The following is a 15,696-nucleotide window of genomic DNA, read 5'->3' on the forward strand; positions in this document are numbered from 1 at the left end:
TTATTGAATATTTTTATACTCATCCTTTCTCATGTCATGTTTTCAGATAAAGACAAAAGGTGTACCAAGTGCATGATTAGGAGACCTTTTGAATGTGCCATATGGGAATAGTGTTAAGACTTTCGCTCATTCCCAAATCTTTTAAAGATAATTTGAACACGTTTTCAATTAGATCAACTGAGATTAGAAATTTGAAATGTAAGTGTTGAATTTTATTTAAATATATCAATAACTACAAACATTTGATTCCAAACTTATGCGTCAAACATCCCGAGAATTGGAATAAGCTCGATTTAGAATTATTAGGTTTGAAAATAATATCTGTGGGATTGTGGTTGTAGAATAATGATTATGTGTTTGGTAGATGAATATAAAATCATTTTATTTTAGATATAACAATCTAAAAAATAGATTTTGTTTTTTGAAATGACTTTTTAAAGCGATTAAGCAAACGTAAGCTAAATGTATGTGACCAAATTTGTAAATTTAACCAAATATTAAAAAGGAAAAGAAAAATCAACTCTTAGAGTGGAGAATGTGTAAACAAAGTCATCTCAACATACTCCTACTCCTCTAAAACGCCAAATTTGTGATTGAAATTTGATTCAACTTAGTATTTTGCTTGAAAATTCATACAACCACTGATTCTTCAATGCAGCATTTTGGTTCAGCACCTAGATTTCAAATTCCCAAGAACATTCAACTTTCGCTCCATAGCATTAACAAATCCATCTTCCCATTCTGGGGTTTCTGAACTCAACTGACTTGAAGCCTGCTCAGCTGTTGCACAAATGGCGTGGAATCTCATCTTTTGGTTCATCTCTTTCTGTTTTAACATCGCCCTCCTCGTCCTCAACTTTTACCAGGTACATCCTTTCTAATCTCTCATCAACCCTAGTTTTGGAGAACAAACTTCTTCATAATTGGTTAAGTTTGAATCCGTCTGCTAAAACGTATCCCGAATCTTCTTCTTCTTCTTCTTGCAATCCTGTTTTGCTTATTCAATAAGGAGTGGAGGTTTGATGCTTATTCAATAAGGAGTAGAGGTTTGATGTGTATCTCAGATTCGTTTTGCTGCGCCAGACTATTTCGACCTCAGTTTGATTTACGGCTAGATGTGACCTAGATTTTTATTGGTGGAGTCTTTACACTGTCGTTGACCTATTTTTGAAATTGATTCTATGCCTTCTTACTATTTCACGCTCTTGAATTCTTCACCAAGCAGTAGAATAGTCAATTTTACGGTGATGGATTTGATATTTTTTTTTTATCTATCGTGCACTGTTAGAAAAGAAAAACGTATTCTCATAATTGTGCACTGTTGGCTATTGGAAATGCCCCCATTTCGTTTACTATGTTCATGTACATTGGCAGAAAGTGAGAGGTGGCTGCTCTAATTTTCTCATGAACTAAGATGATTGCTATAGAGATTGTCTAGGTACAATTTTGCTCCCCAGTTGGAGGCATCTAACGGTCGTGGTTGATCTTTTTGTAGCTTTTGGTACTAACGGATTTGGAGGCAGATTATTTGAACATCTATGATTCATCATCTCGCATTAATAAACTTGTCATTCCGGAGTTTTTAGTGCAAGGAGTATTTTGCTCTCTTTTCCTCTTCACAGGTCATTGGTTCATGTTTCTTATAACCGTCCCTGTTACCTGCTATCACATAAATTTGTAAGTATTTCTTGAATTGATATGAGGCATGGTTTAATTTTCCTTTTACTCTGTGTTATGGATGTGTTATATTGGTGGTGTTTCTTTGTTATGAATACTAAAGTGTTATGGATGTCAATTTGAGCATATCTCAATTGGTTAAGACATATACACTCGACTATGAGGTTAGAGATTTAAATCAAAATTACCCATCTCATGTTGTTGAACTCTCGTGTTATGGATGAGGCTTATGATTTTATTTACTAGTAAAATGAATTAAAAAATTATATATACTTCTTACTGTTTTAATATGTTTTGGTTTGTTTTTAAGGTGAATATTCTTTAAGATGCAAACATTTAGTGAAACTACTATGAAGAATTCGGAGCATTGAATACTTCCCTCTCAAGTTGAGATGGCCATTTCTAAAATGAGTGAACGATACCTGTAGTTGTCAAATTACTGGATGCCCTTTAAGGTTATGGTAACAGTTGCTCTCAACGTTGGATATGTTCTGGGTAATTTGGTGTATTTAGGAGTTTTCTGGTGCATTTGGGCAGTACGATTAGCAGGGTTGGGGCGGGGACTGCAGGGTTATAATTTTAGATATTCAATGATGAGCATTTCTGAGGACACCGTTAGCTCATAAGCTGAGATTTACATGAATTTTCAATTTTAACTGGTCTGTTCAACTCATTCTGGCTTGTTTTTTTTTAATATATGATCATTTTCCCCCTTTATTTGGATGATTCCATGCTTTTTAATATCAAAAAATGAGGAAAGCAGTTAGTTAGATCCCCAAGCAAATGACTTTTGTGGAATACGCTTTATTGTAGTTGCCTCCATATAATACCTTGTTTTGAAGTTATTCATTGAGTTTTAAATTTCAAATTTTGTATTTTGTTTTGAACTAATAAAGTTGAGTATCTTGCAACTTGGCCGGTACCACTACCTCTTTGATAGTAAGAATGAAGCAAAGCGTGTCAGAAATGTCCTTACTTGAGCACCTAGAATCTAGAAACCCAAAAGTGATTAGGCTAAAAGATATTCAACTTGATTGAGACGGATAACCATTCGAACAGATCTCTGTTATGGTAATTCCTTCTGAAATTGAGCTTTTATTCACCTAAATCTTCATTCACATAAATGATTTTGACTTCTTAGCAAAGGAAAATGTATTTGAATTATTGAAAGTAGAGACAAAGGACACAAATTTACTTGGAAAAAACCCGAGTACTGGAAGAAAAACCACGATATTTTGTTCTTATTATTTTCTTATATTAGAAAAGGTGCAAAAGGGGGAATATTTATATAGGCAACACAAGCCTAATTAAAAGAATAAAACATTAGGTTAAACTTTAAAGTAAATCTTAACTACCCAAGGGCTTTCATCAAGGCCAAAGCCCACTATTTCTAACACTCCCCCTGAAGTTGGGACGTAGATATCACTGAGACCCAACTTGCTAACACAAAAGTCAAAGTTCTATATGAGAAGTCTCTTGGCGAGGACATCAGCAACCTGATGACTTGAAGTAATGTACGAACTACATATGCTACCATTGTCCGGCCTTTCTATGATCAATCTCAACACGTTTAGTTTTATCATGTGGAACTTGATTGTTGGTGATGCTAATGGCTGCCTTGTTATCACAAAATAATTTCATTGGTATCTCACAATTCTGATGAAGATCAGGCAAAACTTTTTGGAGCCAAATTTCCTACCATATTCCTAAACTCAGCCTCAGGCTTCTAGCCATGACCCTTCCTTTTTACTCCTCCAAGTTACAAGATTGCACATACAAAGGTATAATAACCATAGGTAGATTTCCTGTCAACAATAGACCCCAACCAGTATGAATCAGTATAAGTCTCAATAGTTTTCCTGTCCATCTTTCTGAACATCAATCCTTTACTAGGAGTCATTTTTAAGTATCTTAGTATTTTATTTACTGCCTCCATGTGTTCCTCATAAGGAGTCTGCATGAACTAGCTCATAGCACTCATAGCAAAGGAATATTTGGTCAAGTATGGGACAAGTAAATCAACTTACACACTGGACGTTGATATTGCTCTTTATCAACTGAAACTTTATCATCTGAATTTTCCAGTTGACACCCTAGCATACTTATCTCGGTCAGTAAATCAAAGGTATACTTCCTCTGAGATATGAAGATACTTTCTTTAGATTTGGCTACCTCTATTCCACAGAAATATTTCAGATTTTTCAAGTCTTTGATTTTGAACTCATCAGCCACCTTCTTTTTCAATTAGATGATTTTAGCGTGGTCGTCTTCAGATAGAACGATGTCATCAACATAAACAATCAATACTATAATCTTCTCAGCCTTGGAGACCATTGTAATTAAAGTATGGTCAGAGTGCCCCTATCTATACCTAAGGGACTTGACAGAGGTAGCAAATCTATAAAACCATGCTCTAGTTGACTGTTTCAGATCATATAACGATTTTTGAAATTTACACACCTGATGATTGAAGTGAGCTTCAAACACTGAGGGAGGGCTTAGACTTACTCCTCTAGGTCCCTATTCAAGAATGCATTCTTAACATCCAAATGATAAAGAGGTCAGTCTTTGTTCACAACAATAGATAGCAGAACTTTAACAGTATTTAGTTTAACAACTAGAAAAAAAGTTTCTGAATAATCAACACCATAGGTTTGAGTAAATCCTTTTGCAACTAACCTCGCCTTGTGTTTGTCAATGGTTCTATCTGCCTTGTATTTTAGAATGAACACCCATTTGCATCCCACAGTTTTACGTCCCTTGGATGCAGATTTCCTAAGTCTTGTTCTTCTCAAGGGGCCTCATCTCTGCATGACAACATTTTTACACTCAGGACATTCTAAAACAATGTGGATATTTCTTGGTATCATGGTAGAGACAAGGCTGGCTGTGAAGGCTCTGAACTGAGGAGATAGGTTCTCATAAAAAACATAATTAGCAATAGAATGATTAGTATAGGACCTGGTACCTTTCCTTAGTGCAATAGGTAGATCAAGAGACGAATCATACTTACTGATATTTTTTGAACAATCCTCTCTAATTTTATTTTTAGTGACTCTTGCACTGACCCCATTTTCATCATTACTGCCTTTTCCATCTAGGATGACCTTAGTATCATCATTACCCTATTCACCTATATTTTCACGAATAGTTGTCTCGGATCTCACTTTCACTCATTTTACTGACAATGTGTGAGTCGATAGAAACAGTCATACCTTGATCTTGTAAAGGTTCAGAATCTTGGACTAGGGCTGGCTAATTAGCACGAGGCCCAACTTCCTTTCTAAGATTCCTCCCATAGTAGGTTTTTCAAGGAACTTGGTTCGTAGGTAGGAGTGTGTAGTGAGGATCTGGGCTTGGTGTGGTAATAAGAGTAGGATTGGTAGACTCTAAGGATATCAACCAGTTAGAGTTAGACTCTTCACTCTAACTCTGCCGCTGAAGAAGGCTAACGAGAAAGAAAAGATGATCTTCAAGAAAGGTAATGTCCATGGAGACAAAGTACTTACGAGAAGACGGATGAAAGCATTTATAGTCTTGTTGATGCTGAGGGTAACCAACGAAAACACATGCCTGAGCCTGCGGAGTAAACTTAGATGGGTTAGGGCCATGGTTATGAACATAGGCAGTGCACCTAAAAAATGGGGCGGGTAGAGGGATATGACTCTTTAAGACAGTCTAAGGGTGTCTGGAGATGTAGGACACGAGAAGACATTCGGTTGATAAGATGGGCTGCAGTGAGAACAATATCACCCTTGAGATAGGAAGGAAAGTAGACAACATAAGAGAATGGGCGACTTCTAAAAGGTGACGGTGGGGGTGACACGAACTTTGGTGGACAATGCCTTTGGAGGACCAAAACTCATTGAGGGTGTGGTTTTGGAACTCACGACCGTTCTCACTTCCCAAAATTGCAATCTTTGTATTGAACTGCATTTCTACAGTGTTATAAAAGTCCCTAAAGATAGAGGTGACCTCAGATTTGTCAGAGGCGAGAAAGACCCAGGTAAAATGGGTATGGTCATCAATAAAGGTTATGAACCACTATTTCCCAAATGAGGTAGTTATCTTGGATGGTCCCCAGACATCACTATGAACAAGAGTGAAAGGGTGGGTTGGTTTGTATGATTGTGAAGGAAAAAAAACTCGATGTTGTTTATAGCCCGAATACATACATCACAAGATAAAGTAGACATATCAATTTTAGAGAAAAGATGAGGAAATAAATGTTTCATATATTGAAAATTAGGGTGGCCAAAACGAAAATGCCACAACATACAATCTTGTTCAGAAGTAGTAAAATAGTAAGATAAAAGACTAGTCCTAGAAATGCTACTAGAAGAGATGTCGTCATCAAGGTACTTCTCAGACAGAACTTTGACTTTTGTGTTAGCAAGTTGAGTCTCATTGATATCTACGTCCCAACTTGAGTACAGAAGCAGCGTTGATCTCCTCCTTGATGACGACCATGAAGTTGGGTCCTACCTCCTTGATGACGACCATGTAACTTCCAACACTGTTCTTTGGTATGCCTTTATTTTTGCAATGCTCACACGCAGGAATTGGTTTTTCATTGTGCTTGTCACTGCCGCTGGTAGAGGACCTTGAACTAAAAGCAGCGGAGTCAATAGTAGGTGTTGTCGAAATACTCATAGCACTTGTGCGATCCTCCTCGCGGAGGATTTCAAAACAGGCTTCCATCAGGGGAAAGAATCGGTCTCTTGCTAGTATACGCCCTCAAACTATATCAAACTTAAGATTAAGACCAGCAAGAAAGTTATAAATCCTGTCAATCTCTTCAATTCTAGAGTATTGCAAACCATCACTGGGATTGCTCCAGACTAGTTCTCTGCATAAGTCTGTTTCCTGCTAGATAAGAGAAAATTTATTAAAAAGGGATGTGACATCCATGGTTCCTTGCTTGCATTCATAAATCTGTTTCCTTAGTGTGTATAGGCGAGAAGCATTTTGACGTTTGGAGTAGAGTGTCTGGGTCGTGTCCAAATATATTTGGCTGTTGCAGCATATAGTAATGGCTTGCCAATCTGGGGTTCCATATTGTTGACCAACATGGATCGAAGAAGAGAGCCCTCTCCCTTCCAGTATTATTCCTGTGGGTTGCCTAGTGGAGGACAAGGTATTTCCCCTGTCAGAAAGCCAAATTTATGTTGTCCTTCAAGAACCATTTTCACTGACTGAGACCATGAGAAATAGTTATTGTCATTTAACTTTTTCCTTGAAAGATCCTGTAGACTATGCCACTGTATTAGTTGCATAAAAAGAGGATAAAGTAGGAAACGAGGTTACTGGATTCTCTGATACATCGGTATGGGAGTTTTGGAATGTGCCGAAGATTCACCAACCTCAAATGTTGAGTGAGTTTGAGGATTCTTAACATCGGGATGATATTTAAGGGCAATGGGTGGTAGGGCATACAGATTTGTCAACAGAAGTCGTGGTGGTCGGTTGGAATTAGGTGTATAGGGCGTGGGGAGCAACATAGGTGGCGGATGAAGGAGAGGATTGCACACAAGGGATGGCTGAGGAGGATGGACTAGTGCGTGTTTCTCCGACAGCAGTGCGTGGGTGGCGCATGAGATATGTTTAGCGGCATGGACGACGACAGAATCGTTGGGATAACATTTTCCGACGTTGTTTGAAGGTGGTGGAACCATTCGTCTATGGTAGCATTGAGATCCGAGCATCGACGACAGCATTAAAACCAACGGTTGTGTCTTTTGTTTGATTTCCATCACTAGTTATGTTGTCTAGGGTTTGTTCAATGTCCCGCTCTAATATCATATTGAAAGTAGAGGCAAAGAACATAGATATATGGAGAAACCCGAGTACCGGAATAAAAACCACGATATTTTGTTCTTATTTTCTTAGATTCAGAAAGGCACAAAAGGGGGAATATTTAATGGCAATAAGAGCCTAATTAAAAGAATAAACAATTAGGATAAAGTAAATCTTAATTACCCATTACCTTTCATCAAGGTCCAAGTCCACTGTTTCTAACATGAATAGAAGGGCATAGAGGGCCTACAGAAACATCAACCAAAATTCCCCCTAAAATTTGATGGTGGAGTCATTAGTGATTAAATATGGAAAGGTCATGGATCAAGAAAGAGGCATTGTTAGCATACCTCCTAACAAGAACACTCAAGAAATACAAATAACACTAAAGATAGTAATACATTACAATATCAATAAAGAAAATACAATGTACCACAACCTTCCGAGAGGCTAGTCTTTGCCAAATTCCCTAAAGGGGGAATCCCACAAAAAATTCTTCATACCTTTTTTCCCAACTCCACCCCTCTATTTATAACTAAAGTCTTAACTAATTTACTAGCTATTTACTAATATGCCCCCTCTAATAACCATACTAATATTCCTTATTAGGGGTTTTACATGCATACAACCTTCATTAGGAATCCAATGATCTTTGCTTTAGGATGCTCTTTTTTTTTATCACTCAAACTCTTACACTTGGTGATAGGTCATGAACCTTTGGAGCTGCTACGATAACAATGTGTTGTAAACCATCGTGAAGGACCCTTGTCATATATACTAGAAATGACCTTGTTCAAATTGACTTAGCGGATAATGTTCTCATTTCTCTTCGCAATATTACTAATGTATACTCCACCAGAGGAAGGGACCCAGTACCCAGCATGTCAATCCACATGATGGCCAGTAGCCCACCTCTTCTCTATGCATCCCGTGCCATAGGCTTATTATTGATCTTCAAATATTTCCCGATCATAAAAGTCTTTATACAGTGTTGTCGGAATGAGTTGATGAGTTGAGTATTTAACTTTTTCATCAATATAAAATGAAGAGACAGGGCATGAACTATTCTTATAAGTGAAGTGTGTAGAAAAGCAAGTTGATGTTGGAAGACTAAGTACCGATGTATAACTAAAGTAGGCTGGTGATTTTCATAGAATAGTGATTTTCAACCATGATGTACGAAGAAGAAGAATAAAAGAATGTTGGAAATTGATAATCAACCAAGTATTGCACTCTTGGAGGTTGTGTCAAGCACAAGGGAAAATTCTGTTGCACCCTATTATTGCTCTGTTTATTCTTGGCTTGCCAACTTGTCTGAATCTTGCATCCTTTAAATAAGTGTAATTCATTTTGTGTGATGGATATATCCTACTGCTGACCTTTTTTAAGAATAAAACTCAGATTGTTAAATGAAAGATAACCTATTGTATGAACCTTGGATCCTACAAATATGTCTGTATTAGATTCTCAGTTCTGGATAGACATCTACTGCTCACATTTTTCAAGAATAAAAATAAAATTTTCTAACAATAGTTTCAATTGCACTAATTGGACTGAGAAGTGAGAACTTCTTTCAAGTATTTCTCCGTTTTATTTTTTTTTCTTGGTGTGTTTATGACATGTATTATTCGGTTACAATGTCTCAGATTTTTGAAGAGGGAGCACCTTATTGATGTCACCGAGGTATTTAGAGCTCTTAAGCGTGAGAAGTATTTCCGTTTGGCCAAGCTTATCTTCTACTTGCTTCTTTTCCTCGTAGTAATTTTCAGGTCAGTTTGCATTTTTCATTTTCTCATTCCTCTCAGCTATTTCGAAGTTGGTATTTTCCTGATTGAAGTTTTCTTTATTATTTTCTGTATAGAATAATAGTGGTTGCGGGAATGAAATCTGTTTTTGACTCTGCACCTGAAGATTTAGACATTCGCTCCTCTGTTCTCGAATTCTAGAGTTTTTTACTTAACCATTTATCATTCCTTTTGAAATATATATACGACTACATTTGACATTATCTTCTTTTTTATTCATTGCAAAGTTCTTAAAGATGACGTTGCTCTAATTTTGAGCTTGTTATGTTGGTTTGGGAACCTATACACCATATTTCTCTCTATTGCCTTGGTGCTAAGTATGTTGTTACAGTAATGCATTACTCCAGGATCTTGCACTTTGTTCTGTTTGCAATTCGTGCTTCTTTGTAGCTTTTGCTGGTCCAGTATGTGATATAACTTAATTTAGGATGTTTATAGCTTTTCAAATTTTAAAGAGATGTTGCATTTTGTTATTTTATGGAGGACTCCCATGCTTCTCAACATCCCGATACATATGCACACGTATACACATGTATTGTTCATCCATGATGTATCGAGGTTTCATTTCGTCCTACCAATAAAGATAAAGCACGAACATTGATGTTGTTCATTTGGAACTTCACCATCTTACTAGCATTCTTACCTGTATTCAATTAACATGTAATGCAGGCTTACTTTGTCTGCATTCAACTCCTTATCTGACGAAGACGATGTCCTACATTTATTTTGATTGCCATTTTGATATCCGAAGTTTGTATTACGGGTTCTATCGTGCATCGGGTTGATATTTATGTGGGAATTACACGAAGGGAATGAATTTGGACTCAGCAACTTCAAACACATTCAAACAGGTTTTCTCGATTCCCATTCTATAGTTTGGTAGGCTTCAGTAGCAATCTCATTGACTTACACCTAAGGAATTCTTGTATGTAGAAGATAGCATTGTAGGCATATTATGTGATTTGATTTGTTTTGGTACCTTCCTTAACTCACTGCTAAGTTGAGGGACCTTCAAGATTAGGGTTTCATATTTTATCATTTTTGGAATATCAACTCGTTTCAAGTTTTAGTGTTCTTGTAAAAGGATTGAAATGATTTTCATCATTCAATGCCTAACAAATGTATTAAGTGTTGTTCTCTTCAAAGGATACATTTTTACTAACATTGTAAACTATTTTTAGGGCTTGTTTAAAAGTGAATTCTAATTTAAACAATAGTTAAAGACGGGGTTGATATAATATATTTATAAACCATAAAATTAATGGGGTGTTTTAAAAAAAAATTGTGACTTTGAAGGAGTAATAATATAGAAAATATTTGGAGTAATGAGAAATGGTGAGATCTAATTAAATATGGGTAATTGTAATTAATGGGTATTTGTAGAATAATAATTAAGGATATAATAATATTTTTAAAAAGTTACAAATACAACGAAACTATCATTGATAGACTTGTATGATCTATTAGTGATAGACCAATATTTACAATATAGTCTATCAATCATTGATAGAATTTGGCAAATTTTGTTATATTCGTAATTTTTTAAAAATATTGCTATATATTTAATTATTTTGAATTTAATTGCTAAATTTGCAATTATTCCATTAAATACATGCCAGTAGCTACCAAATTGTAATCTAATCGTATTCCACCTCATCTTATGAACTAGCTTCAACCTCAATTCAATTTTGACCTTCAACGTCCATACAAGTGCTCCAACTAATTCGATCTATGTATCTATGCCTAATTACAATTTGGACTAATTCATGCAAACTTTTAAGTCCTATTGTGTCTTAGTATATGATCATGTCACATCATTAGCCTCATATTCCATTCACAAATTCGTGTTATTACCTCAATAATCTTACCATCAACTCTCAACTATCATATGTTTACTCAAAAAGGTAAAGCTTAAACTCAACAAAAGAAATAGTATAGTGTAAAAGAAGTGGCTCCATGCAAATACAATTTAATAATTTATCAACCTAACTCATCCTTTCAGGCTATCCATCCTAATCAATCTCTTACAATTTTTTTAGCTTATGATTAAGAGAATAACCAATTTATTCATTAAAAAATTGTCATAGGTAGCCAAAGAAAATTATTCAAGTATTTGCAAATCTAGGAGTTCTTTTTAATTGCAAAAAGATAGCAAAAATTTTGAATTCAATTTAGGTTCTTTTTATTATTTTCAATTTTATCCTCGTTTGTATATCAATAGATATATATGGTATATATTGTATAAGGTAAAGCTCGTGTTGTCTATAAATATTGTCAATACCTCGATGACCCTCCTAGAATCTCAAATTAAGTATAAATCTATAGTATATATTACAATTGGTCAAACTTGAACTTTGTACACAAGTTGCTAATATAAATGTTTAAGGATGAAACAAAGTTGTTAATTTCGTTCTTATATGTTTGCTAACGTTGTGGATATAGTTGTAATTGTTGTTGATATTATGTATATATTGTGAACATAGTTATGATTTTTGTTGATTTTTTTCTCCATCCATATTCGTAATGACTTCTAAATTTTCTTTTAAATTTTTTTATTTTCAATTATTTAAAAGTGAGAAAGTTGGAAATATGTTTTCTATTTCTCTCCCAATCCAAAGTTTCTTTCACTCTCCTATCTCATCAATCAATTTATTTTTTTCACATATTAACATTGTTGTCATTTTTATCTCTCAATCTAACCAAATATAAATATAATTTAATATTAATTAAGATGGTATATAAAAGATTGCTTATTTTTTATTTGTAAAACTATTAAAACTCTATATTTGGTTAACATTAATTCCACCATAGGTTATAAGTTAAAATGAAAATTTAGAACTAATTTATAAACCATTAAAACATATAGTTAAATAATACTACATTCTTACATAAATTTTGTAAATAAAATTTGTTAATTCATCTCATTCCTTTCGCCAAGAATGTGAACCATTCTCACACATATTCTACTGTGATGACCGCATCATCATCAACATTCCTTGGAGATTTTTCTGATTCGTTTTTCGTTGCTCCGATTGTTAACACAAACACATTGGTTAACTTCTCACCGCCATGTTTTCGCAAACTTCATTGTTGTCTTGACTCATTATGTGGACATAAGAGCTAGCTCATTGATAGAAATAAAGTTAATGGTTTACTCGTGAACATAACATACAATCATCAAACATGAAAACTTTAGCTTTAGGAACATTATGTATAAGCAAACTGTTTAATAAACATCAAGAACATTACAACATGCGTTAAGCACTCATAACAACGTAAGACTCAAAAAGAATGTTTTCAAGACACCATTTTTTCTTTTAGAAAAATCAATCACAAACTAATTTTCTTCTTTAGAATGCCTAATCCTAGTCTCCTCCTTCTTGCCTAACACTTCTTCAGCAGACAACACTTAGAAATTTCCTTAATACAATCACAGTAACATCCTTTTCTTCAGACCTTTCAATCCTATTTATACTAGCCTAAGTTGGATTAGTCACTCATTAAGCTCCCTTAGCTCGCCAGCTCCTACTTAACACTTTACACGTGTAGGCTTAACATTTCTTTTAGCCATGCTTAAACTTAATCTTCACACATAGCACACTAATTAACCACAATTAGGAAATTTTCCTAAATCTCAATGCCTATCTTCATCTTGCATTATAACATCAAAACGCCTACTTTCTCTTGAATTCAACTTCAAAATCATTCCCATTTCAGACTTGAGTCTCACAACTCTCCACTTCTTTAAGAATTTCGTCCTCAAAACTCTATCTCCACAATCATCTTTCTTTATCTAACATAAGACCTCCTCACACAGGTTTATGAATAGAGTGAGAAGCCACTCCCAAATGTGTTTGCTCCTCGTCTAATCTTAGTTTTCTCTTTGCGCTCCTTTTGATAATGTCAAACTTTTCCACACTTAAAATATTGCCTACAAGTCCTGGTGTGTCTTTTGCTTTATTTCGTTCATTTTGATTTTCGATTATCATTCCAACATGGTCTTTGGATAAAACTGGTCTTAGCGCACTTACTATACCCTTCAATACTTTTCCTTTCTTTTTTTTCCCACTAAGCATAGAATTTGATCTTTTTCCTCCTAGACTCTTCTCAATCAGAGAGTTTCATCCACCAACTCCTCATAACCATTGTGCATAGCTATGACTGTGACCAGTGTTCTTGTTTTAGGTATGTATCCAGTTTCAAATTGTCTACATCCACCAACAACATCGCATACTTGGATAATTCTTTAAACTTCTTCTCGTACTCTATGACTGTGAGTTCACTTTGTTCTAAATTTTGAAATTCATCTCGCCTTTCTTTTTTGTAGGTCTTTAAGAAATACTTTCCGTTGAAAATTTCTTTGAATTCTTCCAAGCTAACACTTCCTCGCATATTCTCTTCTAACATCCACCAGTCTTTAGGTCCTTCTTGGAGTAAGAACACTTCTGAATCTACCGTTCTTTCTTTTGAAGACTACTAAATCTACTTTTTCTTTCTCCTCTAACATCCACTAGTCTTCTGCTTGATGTATAAAATTAGATTCGAACTCAGTGGATAGTGTTCTATGTGCTTATATCTAAGTTTATGTGGCAATGCATGGTCATTGCATGCAAGATGCTCACTATGTCTCATCCTCACGCAATTACTAAGTCCTCATTGAGTACAAGTTTACCTATTGCTTATGTATCACTGAAATAGTTCTTCTATTAACACTTGATCTACAATAAAGATAATCAGTAACGGTCCAACAATAAGTGTCTTTATCAAAGACAATGTCTTGTTTAACATAATTAATTTGTGTATATACTAATCATAAGAACAGAAATCATGAGATAAAATCATAAACAATAAACAAATAATCTCAAAGTGTCAAATAACACAATCTTAATTTCAGTAATGATATTTATTAATATCCATATCTTTAACATGAACATTGAATGCCTTTGGTGGTAATCCTTGAGTTAGTAGATCTACAATCATAAGTTTAGTGCTAATGTGATTGACACTTTTTGTTTCTAAACTTCTTCTTTAACAACAAAGTATTTTAATTCCATAAGTTTAGTACCTTTGGAATACTTGTTTTTTTAAAGAAGAAAACTACTACAGAATTATCATAATAAATAAACTACCACAAAATTATCATAATAAATGCTCAATGACTTGGCAATACTGTCGACAATTCCAAGTCTTGAAATAAGTTTTGCAACCATAAAACATAAATTATAGCCTCAAAGGATGCTACAAATTCAACCTCCACAGTGGATGCAGCAACAATACACTGATTCTCGCATTTTCATGAGGTTGCTCCTTTAGCTAATAGGAACAAATAGCCAAAAGTAAATTTTCGTGTATCTACACGTTCGGTAAATTTGAATATGAATATCCAATCACCTCAAGATGATTAGATCTCTTGTAAGTAAGCATATAGAACAAGGATTATAATTAAACTTACTCCAATTGATCCTTAGGTATATACATTAATCAACGATGTTTTCTTTAAAGCCAAAAGATGTGATGGTATCATTGCACTTAAGATACCATTGTCTAGAAGCTTGTTTAAGTCCATATATTAACCTCTTTAATTTACACATCATATATTCCTTTCCTTCAAACATAAAACCTTCTAGTTGATCCATGGACGTTTCTTCATCTAAAATTCCATTTAGAAAGGCAGTTTTCATATTCATTTGATGAAACCCTAAATTATTATGAGCTACTAAAGTCATAATAATTACTAATGAGTCCTTTTTTCAAGATATGAGAAAAGGTCTCTTTGTTGTCAATGTGATATTTCGAGTATAACCTTTGGCAACAAACCTATCCTTGTGTTGTTCGATATTGCCATTTGAGTTAAGTTTGGTCTTAAAGACCTATTTACACCTAACTCTTTTACTTTCCTTAGGCAATTCTACCAAATCCAAGACTTCATTATCATTCATAGATTTGAACTCTTCTTTCATGACATCTAACCATTTGGAAGAATAATTACCTTCTTTATTGGCTTGTGAAAACGAAATCGGATCATTATCAACACTTAAATCAAATTCTGACTCATGCAAATAAACCGCAGTCATAAAAAATATGTGATCTTCTTGGTCTTACAGATCTTCTTAACTCTATTTCTTGTGGTCCCTCATTTATAGGTTCATTTGTTATAACATCATTATGTGGTGTTTGACCATTAATTTGTTCTTCTTATGGATTGTTAACGGAGCCTACAACTACAAGACACAACAACTTTGAGAAGAAGTTATAGATGAAAGAATTTTCACCCTAACTTCTTGAATTTTCACTTTACGTGGTTTCAAACTCCCACTAATTACGCCATTCTTAATTAACCTTACATTTCCAGTTTCAACCATTCACATACTATGGTTAGGACAATAAAATCTATACCCTTTTGATTTTTCTGGATAAC

The 15,696-nt window shown here is 34.6% G+C and overlaps 1 protein-coding gene across 2 annotated transcripts; it reads left to right on the top strand.

The window, feature by feature from the left end:
- The first annotated feature begins 496 nt into the window (after positions 1-496).
- LOC101221547 (protein cornichon homolog 1) lies at positions 497-10,452 on the top strand. 2 transcript variants are annotated; one of them, XM_004144609.3, is made up of 4 exons: positions 497-866; positions 1,496-1,677; positions 9,120-9,242; positions 9,948-10,452. In XM_004144609.3, exons 1-4 carry the CDS (start codon positions 792-794, stop codon positions 10,006-10,008), a joined length of 441 nt encoding a protein of 146 aa, XP_004144657.1. In that variant the 5' UTR covers positions 497-791; the 3' UTR covers positions 10,009-10,452. The 2 variants fall into 2 exon arrangements, with proteins under 2 accessions (XP_004144657.1, XP_031740205.1); XM_031884345.1 differs by lacking the exon at positions 9,948-10,452 and adding an exon at positions 9,335-9,651.
- The last annotated feature ends 5,244 nt before the right edge of the window (positions 10,453-15,696 follow it).

This window comes from Cucumis sativus, chromosome 4 (genome assembly GCF_000004075.3).
Source record: "Cucumis sativus cultivar 9930 chromosome 4, Cucumber_9930_V3, whole genome shotgun sequence".
NCBI classification, from domain to species: Eukaryota; Viridiplantae; Streptophyta; class Magnoliopsida; order Cucurbitales; family Cucurbitaceae; genus Cucumis; species Cucumis sativus.

Coding starts and splice junctions, on each gene's coding strand:
- LOC101221547 (XM_031884345.1), top strand. CDS start 792: ATGGCGTGGAATCTCATCTTTTGGTTCATCTCTTTCTGTTTTAACATC. Junction 1,678..9,119: donor ACCTGCTATCACATAAATTT/GTAAGTATTTCT, acceptor ACAATGTCTCAG/ATTTTTGAAGAGGGAGCACC. Junction 9,243..9,334: donor TTCCTCGTAGTAATTTTCAG/GTCAGTTTGCAT, acceptor TTTTCTGTATAG/AATAATAGTGGTTGCGGGAA.